A 20640-nucleotide genomic window follows, 5' to 3' on the forward strand; every position below is an offset into this window, starting at 1 on the left:
TTGCTGTTCACAGCCTCACTGAAGCCCTTTACTCCCAAGGCTTGTATAGCATAATAACTTTCAAATCTCTGACTGTTTTTTTGGACTCTTATTCATGGGATTATCTCTCTATGCTTGTTTTCTGAAAGATGATTTTCCTCAAGATTCTGTACTCGATCTTTTTATCTTTTTTTCTTATCACTCTATAAACATTTTCCTTGGTTGATCTCACATACTTTCTTGCTTTGAACCATCCCTTACACAGCACGGTAACTTCAAAAACTACACTTGCTACCCAGACTTCTCTAGTGAGCCAACTACTTGTTAAACATCTGTGTACCTGTATGCCCCAGATGCACATCAATAAAACTGAAATTTTTACCATGACTTCCAATGACCTTCTTGCTGTCTCCTCTTTGTTGTTGGAATAATCAACTGTTATTCAACTATGCTAGAAATCTTTTAACTAAAAAAAATTTTTTATTTAGGTATAGTTGATTTACAATATTGTGTTTTCCACTGTATAGCAAAGTGATTCAGTTGTACATATAAATATTCTTTTTCATATTTTTTCCAATATGATTTATCCCAGGATACTGAATATAGTTCCCTATGTTACACAGTAGCACCTTGATGTCCATCCATTGTACATATCATAGTTTGCATCTGATAATCTCAAACTCCCAGTCCTTCCCCAGTCTGTTCTCTATGTCTGTGAATCTGTTTCATAGATATATCCATCTGTGTTGTATTTTAGATTCCGCATATAAGTGATATGTCTTTGCCTTTCTGACTTCTCTTATTATGATCATCTCTAGGTCCATCCGTGTTGCTGCAAAGGACACTATTTCATTATTTTTAACGACTGAATAAGATTCCATTGTCCTTATATACCACATCTTTATTCATTCATCTGTTGACAGACATTTAAGTTATTTTCATATCTTGGCTATTGTAAACGGTGCTGCTATGAACGCAGCGGTCGTGTGCATGTACCTTTATGAATTACAGATGTGTCTGGGTACACGCCCAGGAGAGGGAGTGCTGGACCATGTGGAAACTCTGTTCAGCTATGCTGAAAGCCTTAATGTCATTCTTGGTTACATTCCCTTTCATCTCCAATGACCCAGTTACTACTAAGTTGTTCAGTTTTACCTTCTATAGAGTTCTTAAATTGGTCATTCCTTCTCCATCCTTATTCTCATTTCCTAGTTTTAAGAAATCTTCTTTTGTCTGAATATCATCGCTGCTACTGCTAAGTCGCTTCAGTCATGTCCAGCTCTGTGCGACCCCATAGACGGCAGCCCACCAGGCTTTCCCATCCCTGGGATTCTCCACGAAAGAACACTGGAGTGGGTTGCCATTTCCTTGTCCAAGAATATCATCGCTACAGCCTCTCAAATCATCCTATCACTACAGATTTGCCTTCTCAATCTGCCCTGCTTAGTAGGACTTAATAGCTATGGTATACAGCACACAGTATAGGTGTTTCACACGACATTACTTACATAAAACCACACAGGCACCTTTACTATTGTGCTCACCAAATTGCAAGCTACCTATGTATTTATCACTCCCACCCCATCCCTAACAAGACAGCGGTATACCGAATAAGGGGGAGCCCTGCTTTATTAGTCTTTGTGTCCCCAGTGCCTGACTCCATGGCTGGCATGTAATACGGCAGTACCAAGTGCTAAGCAGGAAGATGCTCAGCACTTTTTTCAACCATGTGCTTTCTGAACTTCTCTAACTGTACTCTCTCTACCCTCCCTTCTAATGAGATAAGACCAAGGTGTATGATTCTATTGTTCTATTTCACTTTCACTTTTATATTGGGCTTCCCTGATAGCTCAGTTGGGAAAGAATCCACCTGCAATGCAGCAGACCCTGGTTTTATTCCTGGGTTGAGAAGATTCACTGGAGAAGGGATAGACTACCCACTCCAGTATTCTTGGGCTTTGCTGGTAGCTTAGCTGGTAAAGAATCTGCCTGCAATGCAGGAGACCTGGGTTCCATCCCTGGGCTGGGAAGATTCCCTGGAGAAGGGAAAGGTTACCCACTCCATATTCTGGTCTGGAGAATTCCACGGACTGAATAGTCCATGGGGTTGCAAGGAGTCAGACACAACTGAGCGACTTTCACTCTATCTACATATCACCAAAAATATTTCACATGCAGGACATGCTTAATAACCAGCTACAGAATGAATCAGTGAATGAATGAATGGGTGAATGACTATGTTCAGACCAATGTTTTGAGACACAATCACAGATACAACTTAGTAGTTCAAAATCAAAGAATTCACAACATACTTTCTTTTAAGCCTTTAGGTTGGTTAGAAAGTATATTCCTATCTAAATGTGAGCAATTCATAAAATATTTTACAATGTTAAATTCTTACTGAATTTATTCAGTAAAGTTTTAGTTTTTTATCTTAAGACAAATAAACCAGGGAAGTAGACTGGTATTCTTTCTTTTGCTGTCAAGAAGTTCAGCAGCAATGTAACTAGTTTTCTGCCTTAAGCTTTTCTTTACAAACATCTTATTTAACTGGAGTAAGTAACAAATCTAACAAAAATATTTTCCTAGTTCTGTATGCACTTTTTAATTTATCATTACTCATATAATTTTTATTCCTTTTCCCTCTATATTATAGATATTGCAAAAGTAAGAAGGAAGTTATTGATACCTGGCTTTGAATTTGGCATTCAGACTTGTGATCCTTCCCTCATTCCCTTTTGGTTGTGTAGTTTTAGGATCAGCAGTTCCTAATTAATCACAGCATCATAGGGCATTCAAATATCTGAGCCCATTATTGTTAAATAGTTCCTTAAATAAATTAGCCCAGACCCAAATTAAAAACAAAAAAATGGCTTAACCTTAAGAGCACCAAAGGCATTTTGCATAATTTTAGAGAATATAGTAGAGTTTCATAAAAATTTGGAGATTTATCTTACTTATTTTTAAATGACATAAGAACATATTTTGGCAGTTTTAAAGACATATTTCAGATATAAAGCCTTAAAACATTTTTATCATAATATTTTAGAATGGAAAAATTAGAAATAATTATATATTGTTTATAATTTTGAAGGACATAATAAATGTTTAAACTACCAGCTCAGTTTTAATTTAGCTACACTTTTGCTTGGAGCTGGTGCATGGGGATGACCCAGAGAGATGTTATGGGGAGGGAGGTGGGAGGGGGGTTCATGTTTGGGAATGCATGTAAGAATAAAAGATTTTAAAATTTAAAAAAAAAAAACAAAAACAAAAGACTAATGAAAACTTGAGCACAACTTTTTAATTAATTAATTTATATTATATTGACTCAAAAGGAAGAGTCTAAAATATTACCAAGAATATGAAAGGTTTTCCTTTTCAGTCTTCACACTCCTATGGTAACATTTAATAGTCCTTCTGGTATCCTTAGCTCATTTAAGTAGTGTGATGAACATTACTATTATTTGCCAGATGCTCAGTGTCTGGAGAAAAGAACGCAGTTTCAAGACTTTTTTTCCATCTGATTCAGTACTCTGTATTTTACCAAAAGGTCAAAACTGTTTAGAATAAAAAATTATGTATCAAATTTTTCCTTTCACTTTTATGTGAAATCAATATGTAGTATAACAGAGATAGAATCCAATGGCATTTTGAATGTGAAACTAAGATGAATGTAGATCATTTTAATTTTAAATTCCATTAATATTAAACAGCCAGTCACATTTTGTAATAAAATACCTTCACAATGATAATCAACTATCTTCAAATAATCATTTTCTATCTAAGGGCAGCAGTTTATGTAATGAGAAATCTAATCCAATATAAATGTTGCATGCTAGGTTTCATGTATGAACCAGAAGTTCAATGAATTTTGACAATTAATGTAAATCCTTATGTGTATGTGAATAAGTATGCTTATATAGTCATAACTCTCCACATTTAGTAGTGTTGATTTTCAGAGTTTCAAAAAAAGTAATAAGAGAAAATGAGTTGTACATTTAACTTCCCAAAACATCTGAACTTGCTACTTATGAGATCTTTAAATCTTGAAAATTTGTGGGAGTATTTATTTTCATTAAAACAAATTCACCATGATTTCATATTTAAATGGACTAATGTCTCAGATTCATAATCATTTGCAGAAGTAGACAGTTTCTGGAAAGTAATTAAACAGAGTGGTTTCTATCCTGTAGCTTTGATTACACACAGAAATGCATTTCAGGACTCTGCCAAACTCAATCCTTTAGTACACTCTTCATTTTTTTCTTGATTCAGAGAAAAATGGATTATCTACTTAGTTGTTCTGGGACTGAGATATATCCCTGTATCTCAAAAATAGCTGAGGGTAGACAACTCATCCCAGTTTGCCTAAGAATTTCCCAGTAAAATAAAAATCCTCTGTCCCAGGAAATCCCTTACCCCCAGACAAACCTACTGAGAGATGAACCATACTTTGAGATAAAGAGCCTTACCTTAACATCATTGGTGTTCATTCTTGTTCCTTCCTTTCCCACAAAAATATCATCAATATCCACGAGAATGTACCTGTCCAAGGACAAAGTAAGCCTCTTCCCTGATAAGAAGGAAACAGCATCTATGAAGATAAGCTTGTGCAACCAAAAGTTCAAATTGTTGCCAAAGAGAACTCTTTGAATTCCATCATGGAGCCCCAGGTCATGTATGACAGTGGCGTAAAAAGCACCTTTAGAGATGGGAGGAGACAGGTTTTCTGGGGTCTTTACTTTGGCAAATATTACTGGTTGGTAGGCTGAGTGATTAATATGGAAAACAGTCCAGTCAGTTCCAGGTAAAGAACCTTTCTCAAGCTTAGAAGATTTGGTCACGTGAAGCAATGGAGAATGAGGATTAATACAGCAATCTTTTACTGCAAGGCTTCCATATACAGAAAAAGGGAAGCCTTTCAACTGAAAGCTCTGTGGGCTCTTCTCACTAGTTCTGTGGAATCCAATGACACCCACACCATATTCAACACAGTATTTATCTAAAAGACTTCGATTCCAAGCGTCCATATGTATATACTTTAAAATGTTCTCATAAATAATGAGACTATATTTGCCTCTAGATTTTTCCGTAAGCGCTGGAAGATCCCCTTTGCCAGGAGCAATTTCAATGTGATACTGGAATCTACTGGATTCTAGAATCATAATGATGTCTTGACCAAGCGATGAGTACTGGCTCTCCACAAACACCAGGACCGTGGTGTCTGTCCTCGAGGCATCAGAGAGCTTCGCTGGCTTCACGTCCATCAGCCGGTATGGTAGGTGCTGCAAGTCCCCACAATCTACTTCTAAAGCCATCTCAGACAGTTCATTTTCCTGTTTGTAGCCACTGTACAGATAGTAAGCAGAAATAATAATGCTCACCATACAGAATGTGGCAAGCAGAATCACTGTCCTTTGAAAGTGTCTGTGCAGCTTCATGATAAAACTCATGTTGCATATACTTTCCTCAGACTGTTCCAACAGAAGCACCATAAAAAAATGAAAGAAGAAAAGAACAGATGATGTTTCTGATACTTTTCCAGTTTCAGTCAATAGTTTATGTCACCATTGCAGCACATTTGTGTCACTTGATCAGGACTCACAGAAAATATAGTCTGAAAAGTAGAATAAGATACAATAGAATATTAAACATTCAATCTGCAGCATTAAAATGAGCAAGTTTTTATCCTGGTGACTGGCACAAGTGGCAACCTGTTAGGCAGATGAATTGGTGTCTGCTAATTAAGAAAACGTATCTTTTCTTCTCCCAAATCTGAATGAGGACAAAGGAGGAATGGAAAGAGGGAAGAACTCCACTGAACAGAGGTCTCTACCCCCAGTATACAAAAAGGCACTGGACTAACAAGGAGTTTCCTTTCATTCCTTGAACTTTGGATCAAATTGTATAGATTATATAAACCGAATGCCAGAGATGTCACCTGAGTCATACGCTGTCACAACATGCAATACAGGTTCCAACTATTTGTGGTTAATTACATATACTGAAAATTCATAAAAGTTTGGATGTATTTCATTAAATGCTACAATTAAGACACTAGTTTCTGCTTTTTAGAAAACCTCAGTAATTATATAAAAAGTACTATAAAATGTTTTTTAAAAACATAATGAAAACAACTGCAACTTCGTGAAATACTTTGTTATATTATAATTTCAATTCTTTTTCAAGTCTTAGTAACCTTTGAAAAATTCAGTAACTTTTGAAAAATAACAAGAAAGAAATATGGGTGCTTTTTAGAGCAGAAGTTTATTAGTTCTTATGGTCCTGGCAATTTTCAAGGAAATATCATGGCATATAAAAAATATTAAGAAAGATTTTATTATTGCCCATAAGACAGGATGAAAGCTAGCTGTACGATAGCTGAAAGCACTAATGGAGAATACCTCAGTTGACGTTCTTCATAAGATTAGGGTTTATTACACTTCTGTCTAGTATTAATTGTCACTTTGGCCCTGGTACCTTCTCAGGAAAATGATAAGGTTAGAATAAATGATCACTAAGAACATTCTGGCTCTCTATTATACAGATGAAGTAAATCAGAAAGAAAAAAATCGTATATTGTAACGCATATATATGGAATCTAGAAAGATGGTATTGAAGGACCTATTTGCAGGGCAACAGTGGATCTGCAGACATAGCAAACAGACTTAGGACACAGGCGGAGCGGGAAGAAGGCGAGGGGGGAATGAATGGAGAGAGTAACAGGGAAGCATATGCACTACCATGTGTAAAACAGATCATGGGAATTTGCTGTGTGACTCAGGGAATGCAAACTGGAGCTCTGTAAGAACCGAGAGGGCAGGGAAGGGCTGGGAGGTGAGAGGGAAGCGAAAGAGGGGTGCCTATGGTTGATTCATGTGGATGTATGGCAGAGGCCAATGCAATATTGTGAAGTAATTTTACTTCAATTAAAAATAAAAAAGTTTGGGAAAAGAAAAAACATTCTGGCTCTAAAATTCTGTGATATTCACCTGTGAAATAATCAGTGAGGAATATTCTGAGTAATATGTTTATTTTTATGAATAATATAACAATCTATAATTGCAGAATACTTATAGGATAAATATCTTACTTATTCTATAAATTATATATCATACTTTATTCACTCAAATATTTAGGGAAACTATATCATTCATTCAAGTAATTATGAGATGACTATCTTTTTATTTCAAATATAAATCATCAGTAGAATGAATTTCTTTAAAGGGTCCCAGATTATAAGGTAGAGACAGTAATTTGAATGCAAACAGTAATGTATGGATTGTTGATTAGAGACAAATGCCTATTACAGGATGAGAGAAAACAAAGACAGCACGGCAAGTGGGGGTGTCTGCAGTGCGGGGAGGGGTTGGATTTTGGCAGAGCCTTGAGGGATGAGGGTAAATGAATGGGCATTTGAGACAGAGGGGATTTTACAGAGGAGGAATGAGTACAGTATTGGGCAAGGGACACTGAAGAGTTGAAGGAAAGAGTAAGGAATACCTAAAAAGTAAATTGCATAAATATGGGTAACTCAGATCATAGACATTAGATAACATAGAAGTTTGTTGTTAAGAAAGCCTTGTAGGGAAGCATTAAATTTTCCTTATTTGGGAAATAAAATGAATTAATCAAGAATGTAGACGATATCGCAGGGCAGTGTGAGAGCAACTCTGGCAAGCCAGTGCAGGCTCATTTCTCACAGTCCAAGCACAAACTGTTTAGTGAGCACAGAGCAGACAGAACATGGCATGGATGAGTCTGAGGGACAGCTGCAAAGAAAGGAGGTGCTGAACTTCATATGCCACCGAAGGTCTATGGGACACCACCCTTGGCCGAGAGAAACGCCATTAAGGGATCTGACATGTTCCAAAAGAAATCCTACTCTTTTAAACATTTCCCCACAGGTTTAGATGTAATTCAAGCAAATCCAAATTACCAGGACAACTGAGAGTTTTCATTGTTAACTGTAGCTATTTCATTTTGAAAAGTAATTGCACTTTTAAAGTTAGGTACATGTTTATGCATAATATAATAGTCTGTGGTACAATAGCAGGATGTAAAATCTCACATCTCTCTAGGCCCCTGTTTTAGTTCTAGCTGTGAAGTGTTTCTGAGTGGATACAAAACCCGTTCTCACTTTTTGCAGTTCAGATAGCAGTGTCTCATAGTTTATTCCTATTGCCAGAAGTGAAAGGCATGTAATTCATAAAATTCTTACCTGTGATGAGACAGGGTGGTGAGGTGTATTTGCTCTCACTGTGTAGGGTAGTTATGAGAAACCTATCAAAGTTGCCTCCTCCATTAGCAGGTATAAAATACTGAAAAACGTGTGATGTTCCTGTTGTTAGAAGTGAAAGGCATGTAATTCATAAAATTCTTACCTGTGATGAGACAGGGTGGTGAGGTGCATTAGCTCTCACTGTGTAGGGTAGTTACGAGGAACCTATCAAAGCTGCCTCCTCCATTAGCAGGTATAAAATACTGAAAAACGTGTGAAACAACAGCCAACTCTATGCTGCACATAATGAGTAGGGATTTATGCTGTACAGACTACGTCTACTGCAAGTTTCAGAAGAAAGAGCAAGAGAAGAATGAAGTTTAGGAAAGTCAGTGGTGCTTTCTAAGAGACATGGTGCTTGAGCGGGGCCTAGCATGATGGGCAGGATCTGGGTATAAGGATGTGGTGTGCATGCCCGGCATAGAAACCTGGCAAGGATGAAATGCAATGATTACAGCGCATTTATCTGAGGATCAGTCTAAACTAATCATAAAGCACTACGTATTGGACTGAAAATGGAAATAATGTTTCACTGAAAAAGTGCCGCAGGTTAAAGTGACTGTGAACACAAGAGCGTCGACTGGGAAACAGCACTGGATGTATCTGGACAGAAGAGAGACAATAAAAATAGGGTTTACAGATGATTAGTGTAGCAGTGACACCCAGAATGGACAAAGAACAATCATACGCACAGAGAGAGTACGCGCGGCATTGCACGGAGTGGAGAAGTAGGTGGAATCAGGACAGTTCCAGCAGACGCTGCTGCACAAGCCAGGTAGGGGTGGCCTGAGTCCAGACAAAGGTGGTTATCAGAGAGGATGACAACAAAGAGGGACTCGGGAGGAAAAGAGAAGAGGACGTGATTACTGGTGGGGGCAGCGGAAGGCAGGCTTGGGGACTCGGAGAACACAGCGCCGGTAATGAAAGCGCCAGGCAGAGTGCAAATTGGCGCGCGCCACTGCTGGACACTGAGGGCTCAAGCAGCTGACCAGATGACGCGTGAGGCGGCAGCAAAGTCACAGTCTTCTACAAAACAGCTGGGTGCTGACAGACAGGAAAGTCGAGGAAGCTGACTAGGGTCAAAACTGGTGGGTCGCGGGCAAATCTCGATATACTGCACAAATTCAGTTCTTCAGGAAACTCTTTGCGACCAAGTCCACTCCTCTCCCCTTTAGGCCAGGTCCCCAGATTATATACTCTAATTATAATCACTTTTCCTTTAAGGCCTCTACTAAAGGCTTACTATTATTAGCAACATGATTTGTTTAAGGTCTCACTGCTTTTTCAGACTGAAATTTCCAAGGGTGGGTTTCATGTTATTCCCAGTGATCTTTTAAACAAGACATGGGATAAAAACATTTTGAAAGGTCAGGAAGATCAACAAGGCGAACGCTTCAGTATAGTGACGAAGTATGTATGACGAAGTATAGTATGTTCCTGAAGTGCTCTCACAACAATATATTAGAAACTACAGACTCTGCATGGTCTGAAGGGCTCTCTGAATGACTGAAGAGCAGGCACATGAGCTTGTGGGTCAAGAGAGTTTCCATGGACACCACTGTCTTACAGCACAGAGCTGACAGCTATGGTTGAACTTGGCTACGTATCTGACCATGATAAGGAATATGCTGAATGACCAAGAAACTGTATATGAAACTGAGAATATCAACAAGCCATTTAGGCAGGCAAAGTTTTGGAACAGTCACAGCAGATACAGGAAGTTACAAGGTTGGGCTGGTTATAAGCATCACCACCTCATGAGGATATCCTATGAGGCACACTGAAGCAAATCCCATCTGTGGGCAGGGAGGATGCCAGCAACAGCAGCTCAGCTAACATCAATGAACACTTACTATAAGCAACACCGTCTGAGGCCCTTTAAAGGCTAAGCAGCCTGCCCAAGGTACAGCAGCCTTTAGCAGCTGAACTGATTTAGAACCTGACAGCCCACGTTCAAGATATCATCCACCCGAGAAGGCAACTGCAAACACATCCCTTTCATGCTAGGAACACATAGGAAATGGATATCAGGCAGCTCTTCCCTTCAGATGCTGCAGTTTCCTCATTAAAAGTGAGATACTTGTGGTACCTACTTAACAGGGTTTTTTTTTTTTTACATGCACTAAGTTTTTATTAGTCATTTTATTCTTTTTTAAAATTAATTTAATTGGAGGATGATTACAATATTGTGATGGTTTTGATGAGGATTATGAAATAAAAGTGTAAAAGTCTCTTAGAAAATTATCTGGCACCGAGAATGAATAAATGTTAACCTGTGATGATGATATAAATAACATAATAAATGAGAGAAATATCCTGAAGTTGACCAATAAAAATGTACTAAGTTCATAAAAGGATAGCTACAAACATGTTAGTATAAGCAGCGTGGTGGGAGGTACAGGAAGGCCACTTTTGATGCAGGAATCCAAAGTCAGATGGGTCTCAGCAGAGGAAGAAGCCCCAAAAGAGACATACCTGGCACTGTATCCACCCTTGGGCTTCTAATTCCTCCCCCTTCTCCTAGATGAGCTCACACACCCCCTGGCTTTCATTACCAATGATGCTCCCCCAAATTGCAAGTGTTTATTTGGAATTCAAACCTCTTTCCTCTGAGCTCCAGGATTTCAAACTGAACTACTGACTTGGTATAATAACAACTTCCAGTAACCATGCCCTTTCTAACGACAGACCAGCCACTCCTTGGCTCCACTGGAACTGTCACAAGCAAGCTCAACCTGTCCGTAACCAAACATGCGATCCACCCTCTAAACCCTCCTGCAGCCATCTGGTGGCTTCTCTCAACACTCTTTTCCTGCACTCCTGCCTATCGAAACAATAGACCCAAGTGCTCTCATTTCCAGTTTCCAAAACTCTCAGACGCAACGCCCTTCTCTCTTTCCTGGCAGGGTGCCTCTCACTTGAACCACCTCAACAACCAGCCCTACCAGAAACCCTCTCAGCTCCCTCTCTACTTTTCTCAACCCAGCATCAGAGTACAACTCTGATTTCCTTCCCAGCTGAAAGTCCAGCGATGGCCACCCATCTCACTTGCTGATGAAAACTCAAATTCCTGTACATATCCCACAAGACTGGAGGCATGCTCCCCTCTGCCTCTGACATCTCAGGCCTGATTCAGGCCTGATTCTATGGATTACTCTTACGCGTGGGCAGGAGCTGGGCCTGAAACTCTTTTCTGACCTAGGATGCTCTCACATGCTGTTTTCTTTGTCTGGACGTTTGTTCCGCTCTTCTCATTTTACTTCATTCTCCAAATCCTGTGGCTCTATGCGTATATGTCCCAGCCTCGCAGAAACTTCCCTGCTTCCCTGATCTGCCAGGTCCCCGGAACACACCCTCACATCACTAACTACTTGCGCTCTGCAGCACGTTCCAGTTATAATTAGTTGTAGATTTTCTGAGTAATATTTTCTCACAGTTTGGAAACAGCTGGAAGCACCTGTCCTGTTCACTTCTACACTCTTGATATCAACACAGTGCCTGAAGTGAGCACATCCCACTGAATACTTGAAAAATGGGCGAAAAAGAGTCTCTACTAAATTTTACAAATGGTAGCTGCAGTCACAAACTAGGGCAGTCATGAAGTAAAACCATCTCCCATGAATGGATACCTCAATCAGTCACACTGGCCTCAAACAGTCAGGGTGATAATACAGACACTGTCAGTGGCAGTGAGCACTTTGACCACAGCCATAAATGAGACACATCCAGAATGTACCTTTTACTGACTTATTTGAATACCCATTTTTACCTCTTCTGATAGTTCTCAGAATTCAGAGTGGTTAGAGTTCTTTTGCAATTCATCTGGTTCTAAAAAGGAAAACATCTGTTTTTCACCACGGGAACATCAGCCAGCCATTATTTAATTATCTACCATTAATGAAAGACAGAGGGAGCAATTATTTTTGGGGAATCACAGGCCATTCTACATACATAGTGAAGAACTGACTATATACAAACCTACACTTTGCAAAACATTGTAAAATCTGCAGGGGAAAGCACCTACTTGTCCCTGTAACCTATCTTGTTTCTTCCATTCTCTCCCATCATCACTCCAAAGTAAAAATCAATTTTTAAATGAAATAGAATCATGTTGGCAGCATAAGGAATGTGAAAAAAAAGATTGCCATCTGGAAAATGAGTATTAATAACTAAAGAACTTCAGGTTCTAACATAAATGAAAGATATTTAAAAGATCTTGACAGTATTCCTCTTTCACAAAATTAGCCACATTTTATACTATTGAAAAATGCATTGGGAGGCCTCAAATACATTGCATGGATTTGCTAAAAGTAATTTTAGCAATATTAAAAATTGACAAAAAACATGCTTTTGTCTGAGAAAGAATGTGTGAAATTGTGTCATATTTATTGAACCCTGCTGTGGTAGGCAAGTAATTTGCTGATTTGCATGGACTACAACCAAGAATATACTCTTGTCTCTAGAGCTGGGCTTTTCTTTTTTTTAAAAGCTGGATGGAAGAAAAGCTGCACTTATGGGGGTATTAGCTTTGTGTAATACCTTAGATGGAAAATGACTTTCTACTGCAACTTCACTCCTTTGTACTTAGAAATTACGAAGGAAGGAATCTGTTTTGTTCACTTCCCCCAGTGGTGTGCCATCCAGTGAGGCAAGAGAGGAAAACTCCCCCACTGCTGCTTGCTGTTTCTGCCTCTGTGACTTACGGGCGAACATGTCTGCCTCTGTCTTCGTAAATTCTGCTAGAGTGTATGTATAGTGCGTGCCTAACAGCGGGGCAGTATGCCTGTTGCCAGTGGAGCCTTCAGCACAGACGTTAACCTGTGCCACTTTATCCTTCTCCAGAGACATGAGAACAGAAGATGCTAAGCCAGTCTCCACTGTTTGCCTGGACCGTAAGATGTAAAGTTACAGAGCAGTTTTTGGCTGTGTTTTAGGGCAGGTTACATGAAGCTGAGAGGCAGAGGAAGTCAATCTGCATAGAGAGGATAAAAAAGAGCAGAGAGGAGCAATAAAAAATATGATAGGGAGTCCTGAGGAGGTCTGAGGTCCTGGTTCTCTTGCTCACTACCCTGTGGATGCACCAATGAAGAGGTCAGATAAATTACTCCTCTGTTGTCACGGGCAGCTTTCAGAACAAGTGAAACTCAACCCACTTGGAGTAGCAAGAGAGGAGAAAGAAATCACCTAAACTAGACTAAATACAGCTCATTAAGGAAGGCATCACATGTAACGGTCCTGGGAACTGCTTTAAGCCTGGCACAAAAGTAGGTACAGAGTAAATTTTTCTTGAATAAATGAATGATCATTTCATCCATTAAGGGGAAAGGTGGTAGAAATGACTGGAGTGGTACATGAGTTTCCTGTGTTATATCAAGAGGTGTATGAAGCACAAATATTTGAAGCCTATGGAGAGAAAATGTAATTTAGTTGTTAAGGGCATGTGCATTGGAGTCAGAGTCAAACTGAATCCTGGCTTTACCACTTTCCAGGGATGCAATATTTGACAGGTAAATAACCTCTCAGTGCCTCAGTTTCCTCATCCGTGAAGTGGAAATAATTACAGTATCTACCTCACATAATCTTTGTGAAGATTACATGAGCTAAAAATTAATATATAAACTGCTTAAATGGTGCCTGGTACAGGTGTCCATCCTATGAATGTTGGCTGTTATTTATTTAAGATTTTTTGATGTGGACCATTTTTCTAAAAGTCTTTATTGAATTTGTCACAGTATTGCTTCTGTTTCTACGGTTTGGGTTTTTGGCCCCTGAGCATGTGGGATCTCAGGTCTATGACCAGGGACTGAACCTGTACATCCTGACTTGATGAAGTCCTAACCACAGGACTACCTGGGCAGTCCTAACTGCTATTATCATAACCTCGCTGTTATTTCAATAACACATCTACTACTAAAATTCTAGACAGTAGCACTTAAGTTTAGTTTTGCATTATTCTTTAATTTTTTTTCATGTCTCGTTGTCCAGTCCTTCAGAATAGCTTCCACAGCGTTGGGCAATACAGAGGACAGGAAAGGATCTCTGAGAGCCTTATTTTCCAGCTGAGGGACCGAGGCCCAGAGCCAGCAACGGAGTTGTCCAAGACTAGAGCTCTCATGGCAGGACCCCGCCTACAAGAAGATCTAGTTTCAGTTTATTCTCAAAGCCTGCAATCAGAGAAGATTTAAAAGAGAAACGTATGTCAAATGGATACCCATCAGTGAGATGCTAAAAGGTTTTTACCACAGAACTCTGCTACCTGACTTTTTCGCAACAGGTGGTGAAGAGTTGGGATTCCCTTGTGGCTCAGCTGGTAAAGAATCTGCCTGCAATGTGGGAGACCTGGGTTTGATCCCTGGGTTGGGAAGATCCCCTGGAGAAGGGAAAGGCTACCCACTCCAGTATTCTGGACTGGAGAACAGTCCATGGAGTCATAAAGAGTCATAAAGAGTCGGACATGACTGAGCAACTTTCACACACACAAGCGAAGAGTTACATCTCTCAGTAATTAGCAGGAGTTTTTGTGAAGTAATTTATTATACATAATAATTGCAGAAAAGTAATTACAGAAGGGCTTGACATTTTCCTAGTTATACAACTTACATGAAATTGATGAGCAATGTTTAACGCAACATGAAGGGATAAATCACCCACTGTGACATTCCAGAGCTGAGAATATGGTTTGTATTAAAAGCAAACAAGCAGCCAAACAAACCAATTGGTTTTCTAAAACCAATTCTTTGGGTATTCTAAGAGAATCTTCTATTATAAAACAGTTTTAAGTGTTGTTCAGACTAGTTATCACCATAATGCAGGCCCTTACTGTGGTGGCCTGGTAGCGTCCTCTAATCTGGACAGCTGCTCAGAGTTCATGCATTTCAGCGTAGATGCTCATCTCCAATGGTCACAGCACAGGACAGGCAGACTTCTACTGTCTTTTCTCTGCTGTCTAAACTGTTGAGCAATTAGAAACCCAAGGCATTCATTTAGCTGAGAATAGTGTTTTTATTGCCAATTCTAATTCCCTGTTTTTGTAGCACAAACAACAAAGTATTTTATAGCTCAGATTTTATTTAGATTTAAAAGTTGCCATTAATCACCAAAGAGCAGTTGAGACTCAACCAGGATTCAATGAAGTCATAGAAGATTCTCTGAATTAAGTGAAAATTTTGTAATTTCTTTATTATTTTAAAATTCTTAATTGAAAAGTCAGCCTTTGAATATAAAGATTCTAGCTCATAATAACTTCTTCAACAAAATATACTGTTCAGAAAAAAGAACCTCAAATGCCTGGTTATCTCTTCCACTGCTATTTTTTAAAAAAAATCTTTCAGTCACAGCACAAATTAGTCTAACGTTTGCTGTAATCTTCAGAGACAACACTTTTCTCAAGGAAATGTGTTAAAAGCGAAGGGAAGGAAAGGGAAAGGGTTAGTCGTTCAGTCATGTCTGACTCTTTGAGACCCCATGAACTACTGTAGCCCATCAGGTTCCTCTGTCCATGGGGTTCTCTAGGCAAGAATACTGGGTATGCTATAATTCAACTACACTGAACTATTAAAAAAATCTCTCTAGAAAGAGATAAAAGTTTTGTTTCATCTAAAATAGCTTATTAACATGAGAATCTTTATTCTAAAGACTATGAAGAAAATTAACTCATGTGACCAGTTTAATATCAATATTTACTTATACAAAGAAAGGAACCTCTGTTTTACCATCAAGACCATAAAGAAAAACAATAAAAATATCAGAGAAATGGCAGATATTGTCTATGTTAATAGGAGAAAGAAAAGGGGAAAAGCTTCTGTTAAGGCAAGACTCCTGATATGTTCAGTACTATTTTCCAAAAGAATGTCTTTCAAATTTATTTTTGAAATCTCCTTCTCAAGTTCAATATTAATAGGGAGCTTTGGCTGAAGAAAAAGGAAAAATTTGTCCTTTAGCTGAGTATCAGATGTTTGGGAGTTTCTCTTCCACATCATTCTGCTCTCTTGTGGTGAATAGCATTGTTCAATAGTTGATAACATATTTTCTAAGAAAAATAAAAAGTGGATTTGAGATCAGTTTCACATGTGCCTTAAGATTTGATTTGTATTTTAATATCAAGATGTAGCTGTTTACATCACTTAGGAGTGATTTCCTTAAAACTGTTCCAGATTACATATGTTGCTATAACCAATGTTTATAGAGAATATGGATAAATTTCAACTTTAAATGAGCTTGAGGCTTAAGTAGTTTCCAGATATTAGAAGAACTAGTTGGAAGATCATCTAGGTAAACCCCTTAAAAAAAATCTAACTTAGTTCTTAAAAAAAAATGTAGATATATTAAATGGACTATATATGTATTTTCTTTTAATTTTAAACTTGTGTTAAACACTTAGGATATTTCTTACCAGTTGCATTTAATGTTATTAACTGTATAATTTTAAATGATATTTATAAAATGAATTGCATCAAATAGAAAGATTTGTTGAGAATCATTACTATATAGATAGATAGGTAGTTGTAGTTTAAATCTCCAATGTTGCTTACAAATTTCTAGTCCAACAAGCAACAGACATATGTTCTGTTTAACAAATCTTCTGAAGAATAATTACAAGTTGTTGGTGGAAATCTGAAACAACTGTAAGCTCATTGCCTTAATACTTTAATTTTATAAAAGAGAAGCTTTAAAATTAAGCCAGGGTAAGACATTTCTTTGTTTCACTCAATTTAATTAAATGCTCTATTTCTTCTATAAGGATAAAATTAGGCACTTGTTCAATCCTGAAATTCTTAGATCGATTGTAAACAAAGTTGCTACTCTTACATTTATGAGTTATCCATTAAAGTATAGTATAAATAAATAGATACACTTACCTGGTATTAAAACGGAAAGAGCTGCAAACGTTTCAGAAAGTTTCAATAGATAGAAAAGAAACTGAAACAGCAGTATCCACTACCACTGGCTCAGGCTTTTTGGCTTTACAAGTGGCAGATACTACCAGTTCAGGCCCAGTACCCTTGTGTTATGTAACATCTCATTAATATTAGCCATCAAACTGCTACCAAGCTGCTGAGGCACTAGAGGGCAAGAGTGTCACATGCAAGACCGGTCGCCAAGGGACAGGTTTCGGTACCACTTGGGGAAGACAGATGCTAAAGAAGCTGATAAATAACACGATGCCTGAAAGCAGCAGTGAACTAGAAATGTTTCTCAAATAATATTTTAAACGTCAATTTTCTGTCCAGCTGAAGAGTTAACAGGTTAATAAATATGTATAAGCAAATAACCACACCATGCGAAACTTTCGGGATTGTACTTAAAAACCTCCAGTCATCCAGGAAGCTATCTTTCTTTTCTTTGTCTAAATAAACTTATTTTTAACAGGCGAGGAAAGGTCGATTAAATAAAACGAGTGGCAGTCTCAGGACCCCTTTAAACCGCGAGAAACTTGTCCTGACCGTGCGCGCCGCCTCTGGAGTCCGCGTTCCAAGTCTCCGGGGGCGGGTGTCTGGGCGAGGACCGCCGGTCCCTGGCGATTCCCTCGGGCTGCGGGCGTCCGCGGGATCCTGCTTCCCGGGTCCTCGGCCTCCGCGGGTCGCGGCCGCCCCGCCGTCCGGGCGGCGCTCGGGGGCGACGCGGTGCCGGGAGCCGGGCGGGGACGGCGCGCGGGCGGCCCCTCCCCTCGCGCGCCCGGGTCCGGGAGCGCGGGCGGCGCCGGGCGGGAGCGGCCGCGGGGCTAGAGCGGCGGGCGCGCCGGGGACTCGTGCGCTCGCTCCGACGCGCTCCGCGGCCCCGGGACCCGCCCGGCCGCGCCGCCGCCGCCCTCACGCCGCCTCCCCGCTCTCGGCCCGCGCGCGCTCGCCCGCCGGGGGAAGGGGAGGAGGCGGGAGCCAGGGGGCTGGAGGCGCCTGCATCCGCCCGCCTTGCGCCCGTGTCTGCTCCGCCCGGCTGCCTGCCCAGCCCTCGGCGTGGGGACCCTGGGTGTCCCGCCCCGGTCGGCCGGCTCCGACGGCCGCTGCGGGCAGGTTGGTAGCGGTCGCCGAGGAGAAGGGTTGGGCCGTGTGTGGGAAGTGGGTGTGAGTTCCAGAGGCGGCGCGGGGAGGTGCGGCGCACCCTCGTCGTCCCCTCTCGTCGCGCTCCCGCCAGTGACGCTGAACCTAGCAGCGCTGCGGGCGGCTTCGACCGTAAGCTGGTAATTGCCTCGACTTGCCGGCTTTCTAAAGGCCACGTGCTGTGTTCCAGTTCTTGAAGACAAATGAAGGCCAACAACTGGAGCGACATTTTGGATACGAGGTGTGAGGTTGCACTTGTCCTAAAATATAGGTTGACCAGGAGCCTCAGTTGAACGATTTTTTTCCGTTTTTAATTTGTTTTGATCCACTGAGTAGGTTGCCATGCCCTTCTCCCGGGGCTTGATCGACTAACAACAGCATATGTGAAAGTTTTAGGAAGTGGTGGACGTGGATCTACTAAAGATATACGTTGTACTGGATTTTTATGGTTTTGCCTCTAGCTACGCATTTCTCCTCCTGGAAACAGTACCCTCCTTTACTTTTTGGACGATCGAGCCAGCGCCCCTCAGCCCATTTGATTCAGGTGATGTCAACCACTCAGTGGGTGACCCACGACACTCGTGTGGCCACTGGAAGCTTTCTGTCCTCCTAGTAGCTAGGGTTGGTTTACAGAAAAGTATGTGACCAAGTCTGGCCAATCAGAGACAAGAAAGCACTGTTTGGGGACCATTTTGCCCCCCTTTAGGAAGAGACTCCCTTCTGTTGGACTTTGCAGAGTGAGTTGTGAGCGTAGAGCTTTTTTGTGGCATCATCTGATTTCTGGGAATGCAGATAGTACTCAGCGAGGCGTGCCTGGGAGCTGGAGGAAAGTTAAACCTAGATGGGGATATTTGAGCTCTGAACCCAGCTGAAAAAAGCTCCTAACTCTAGATATTTTCAAATATGAATCACCAAATTCAATTTTGTCTTAAGGCAGCTTGAGTTGAAATTTCTGCTGAAGAGACCCAAAATGATACAGAAATTAAACATTTTGGTAGATTACTAATGGGGGCATTTGGATATTGTATGGCTGGACTTTTGATTAGATCCTATCGTGGAAATCTTAAAAAGCCTGAGGATTTTGCTCTTTTGATTGAGAGGTTACAGAAGTAACTGAACCAATTACTCCTTCGGGAAACCCCAAAAGATGTCAAGATGGTAGAATTGTTTCACCAGATGACATGTGTTAAATTGGTTTTTATTTATTTTATTATGGTTCCCCCACCCACCACCTCATCCCTCCCCCAGAGTCTTGTGCCTTTCAGGAATTTTAAGATTCTACATTTATTTTTTTTCATACTTCTTTTCCAAACAGCTTCCTCTGTCTTCCAGGCACCTTTACAGTCTTCATTCCAGTGATTTAAAAAAAAAAAAAGAAATTATTGCACATCTACTAAATGGTCCTGGAAATATGATAATATTTTAATAAGAAAATAAAAGCAGGAACATTTCCTGCACTTCTGTTACTTGTTATGTATTGATATAAGGATAGGAAGTCAGACTTTTCTACAAACAAAAAATGGAAAAGTTCTACTATAAAATAATGCATTTAGTATTTTTATGACTGTATTTTGAAGCTTTCTTCAGCTAGGTGTGCTGGAGGCACAAATTTTCTGGTGCTTGGGAAGAATTGCTCCCTTCACCATTGACTGCTACCCTAGCCATCTATCTGGAAGTACAGACATCTTAGGAAAGGTGAAAGTGTTAGTCACTCAGTTGTGTCTAGCTCTTTGCTACCCAATGGACTGTAGCCTGCCAGGCTCCTCTGTCCATTGGAATTTCTCTAGGCAAGAATACTGGAGTGGGTTGTCCTTTCCTTCTCCAGGGGATCTTCTGGGATTTTTTTCCTATGAGATAGACAAATCTTACAGATCTATTCCACAAGTTCCTATCTGTGCACATGTGAAATTGCAGTCAGTGTAATAGCAGATTGGTAAGTTACCTCTATTTCCTTTCTCTTTACTTCCCCAGCAGAAGGTAAAGTGGCAACAGATATCACTGTCAACCATTGTTCCCTCTAGCCCTTCCTTCCTGTCATCTTTCCTTGACTGAGAAATATTAAAGCCAGGGAATAATTTTTCCTCTAAAGAGATTCCAAATTGCAAAACACTCATTATAGACAGCAAAGAAACTGTGGCAGTGGCTGAGGCAGAGGTGGAGAAGGTGGTCTGGTCCAATTCCTCATGTTTGCAAAGCACTTGTATAATTTAGTATAATCTCTAAATGAGTTTGTACAATATTTTTAATGTGGTTAATGTGTTAGGTTTATTTTAGGCTTATAGGATAAACCACAGAGTTTATAGCTTTGGCATATCTACTATTACTATTTATATAAATACT

General features: G+C 40.1%; 1 protein-coding gene across 3 annotated transcripts in view; it reads right to left on the reverse strand.

The window, feature by feature from the left end:
• The window catches only part of NDST3 (N-deacetylase and N-sulfotransferase 3), a 174448-nt gene extending 156557 nt beyond the window's left edge, over positions 1-17891 (reverse strand). For 2 of the 3 annotated variants that reach the window (XM_013964458.2, XM_018049185.1), the window contains exons 1-2: positions 17707-17891; positions 4455-5599 (exon numbers count right to left, since the gene is read on the reverse strand). In XM_013964458.2, the coding sequence (XP_013819912.2) occupies positions 4455-5477 (1023 nt within the window). In that variant the 5' untranslated portion in view covers positions 5478-5599; positions 17707-17891. Of the gene's footprint in view, positions 1-4454; positions 5600-17121; positions 17373-17706 lie in introns of those variants that run through there. The other variant, XM_005681278.2, reaches the window with a different exon arrangement.

Source organism: Capra hircus, chromosome 6 (assembly GCF_001704415.2).
Source record: "Capra hircus breed San Clemente chromosome 6, ASM170441v1, whole genome shotgun sequence".
NCBI lineage: Eukaryota > Metazoa > Chordata > Mammalia > Artiodactyla > Bovidae > Capra > Capra hircus.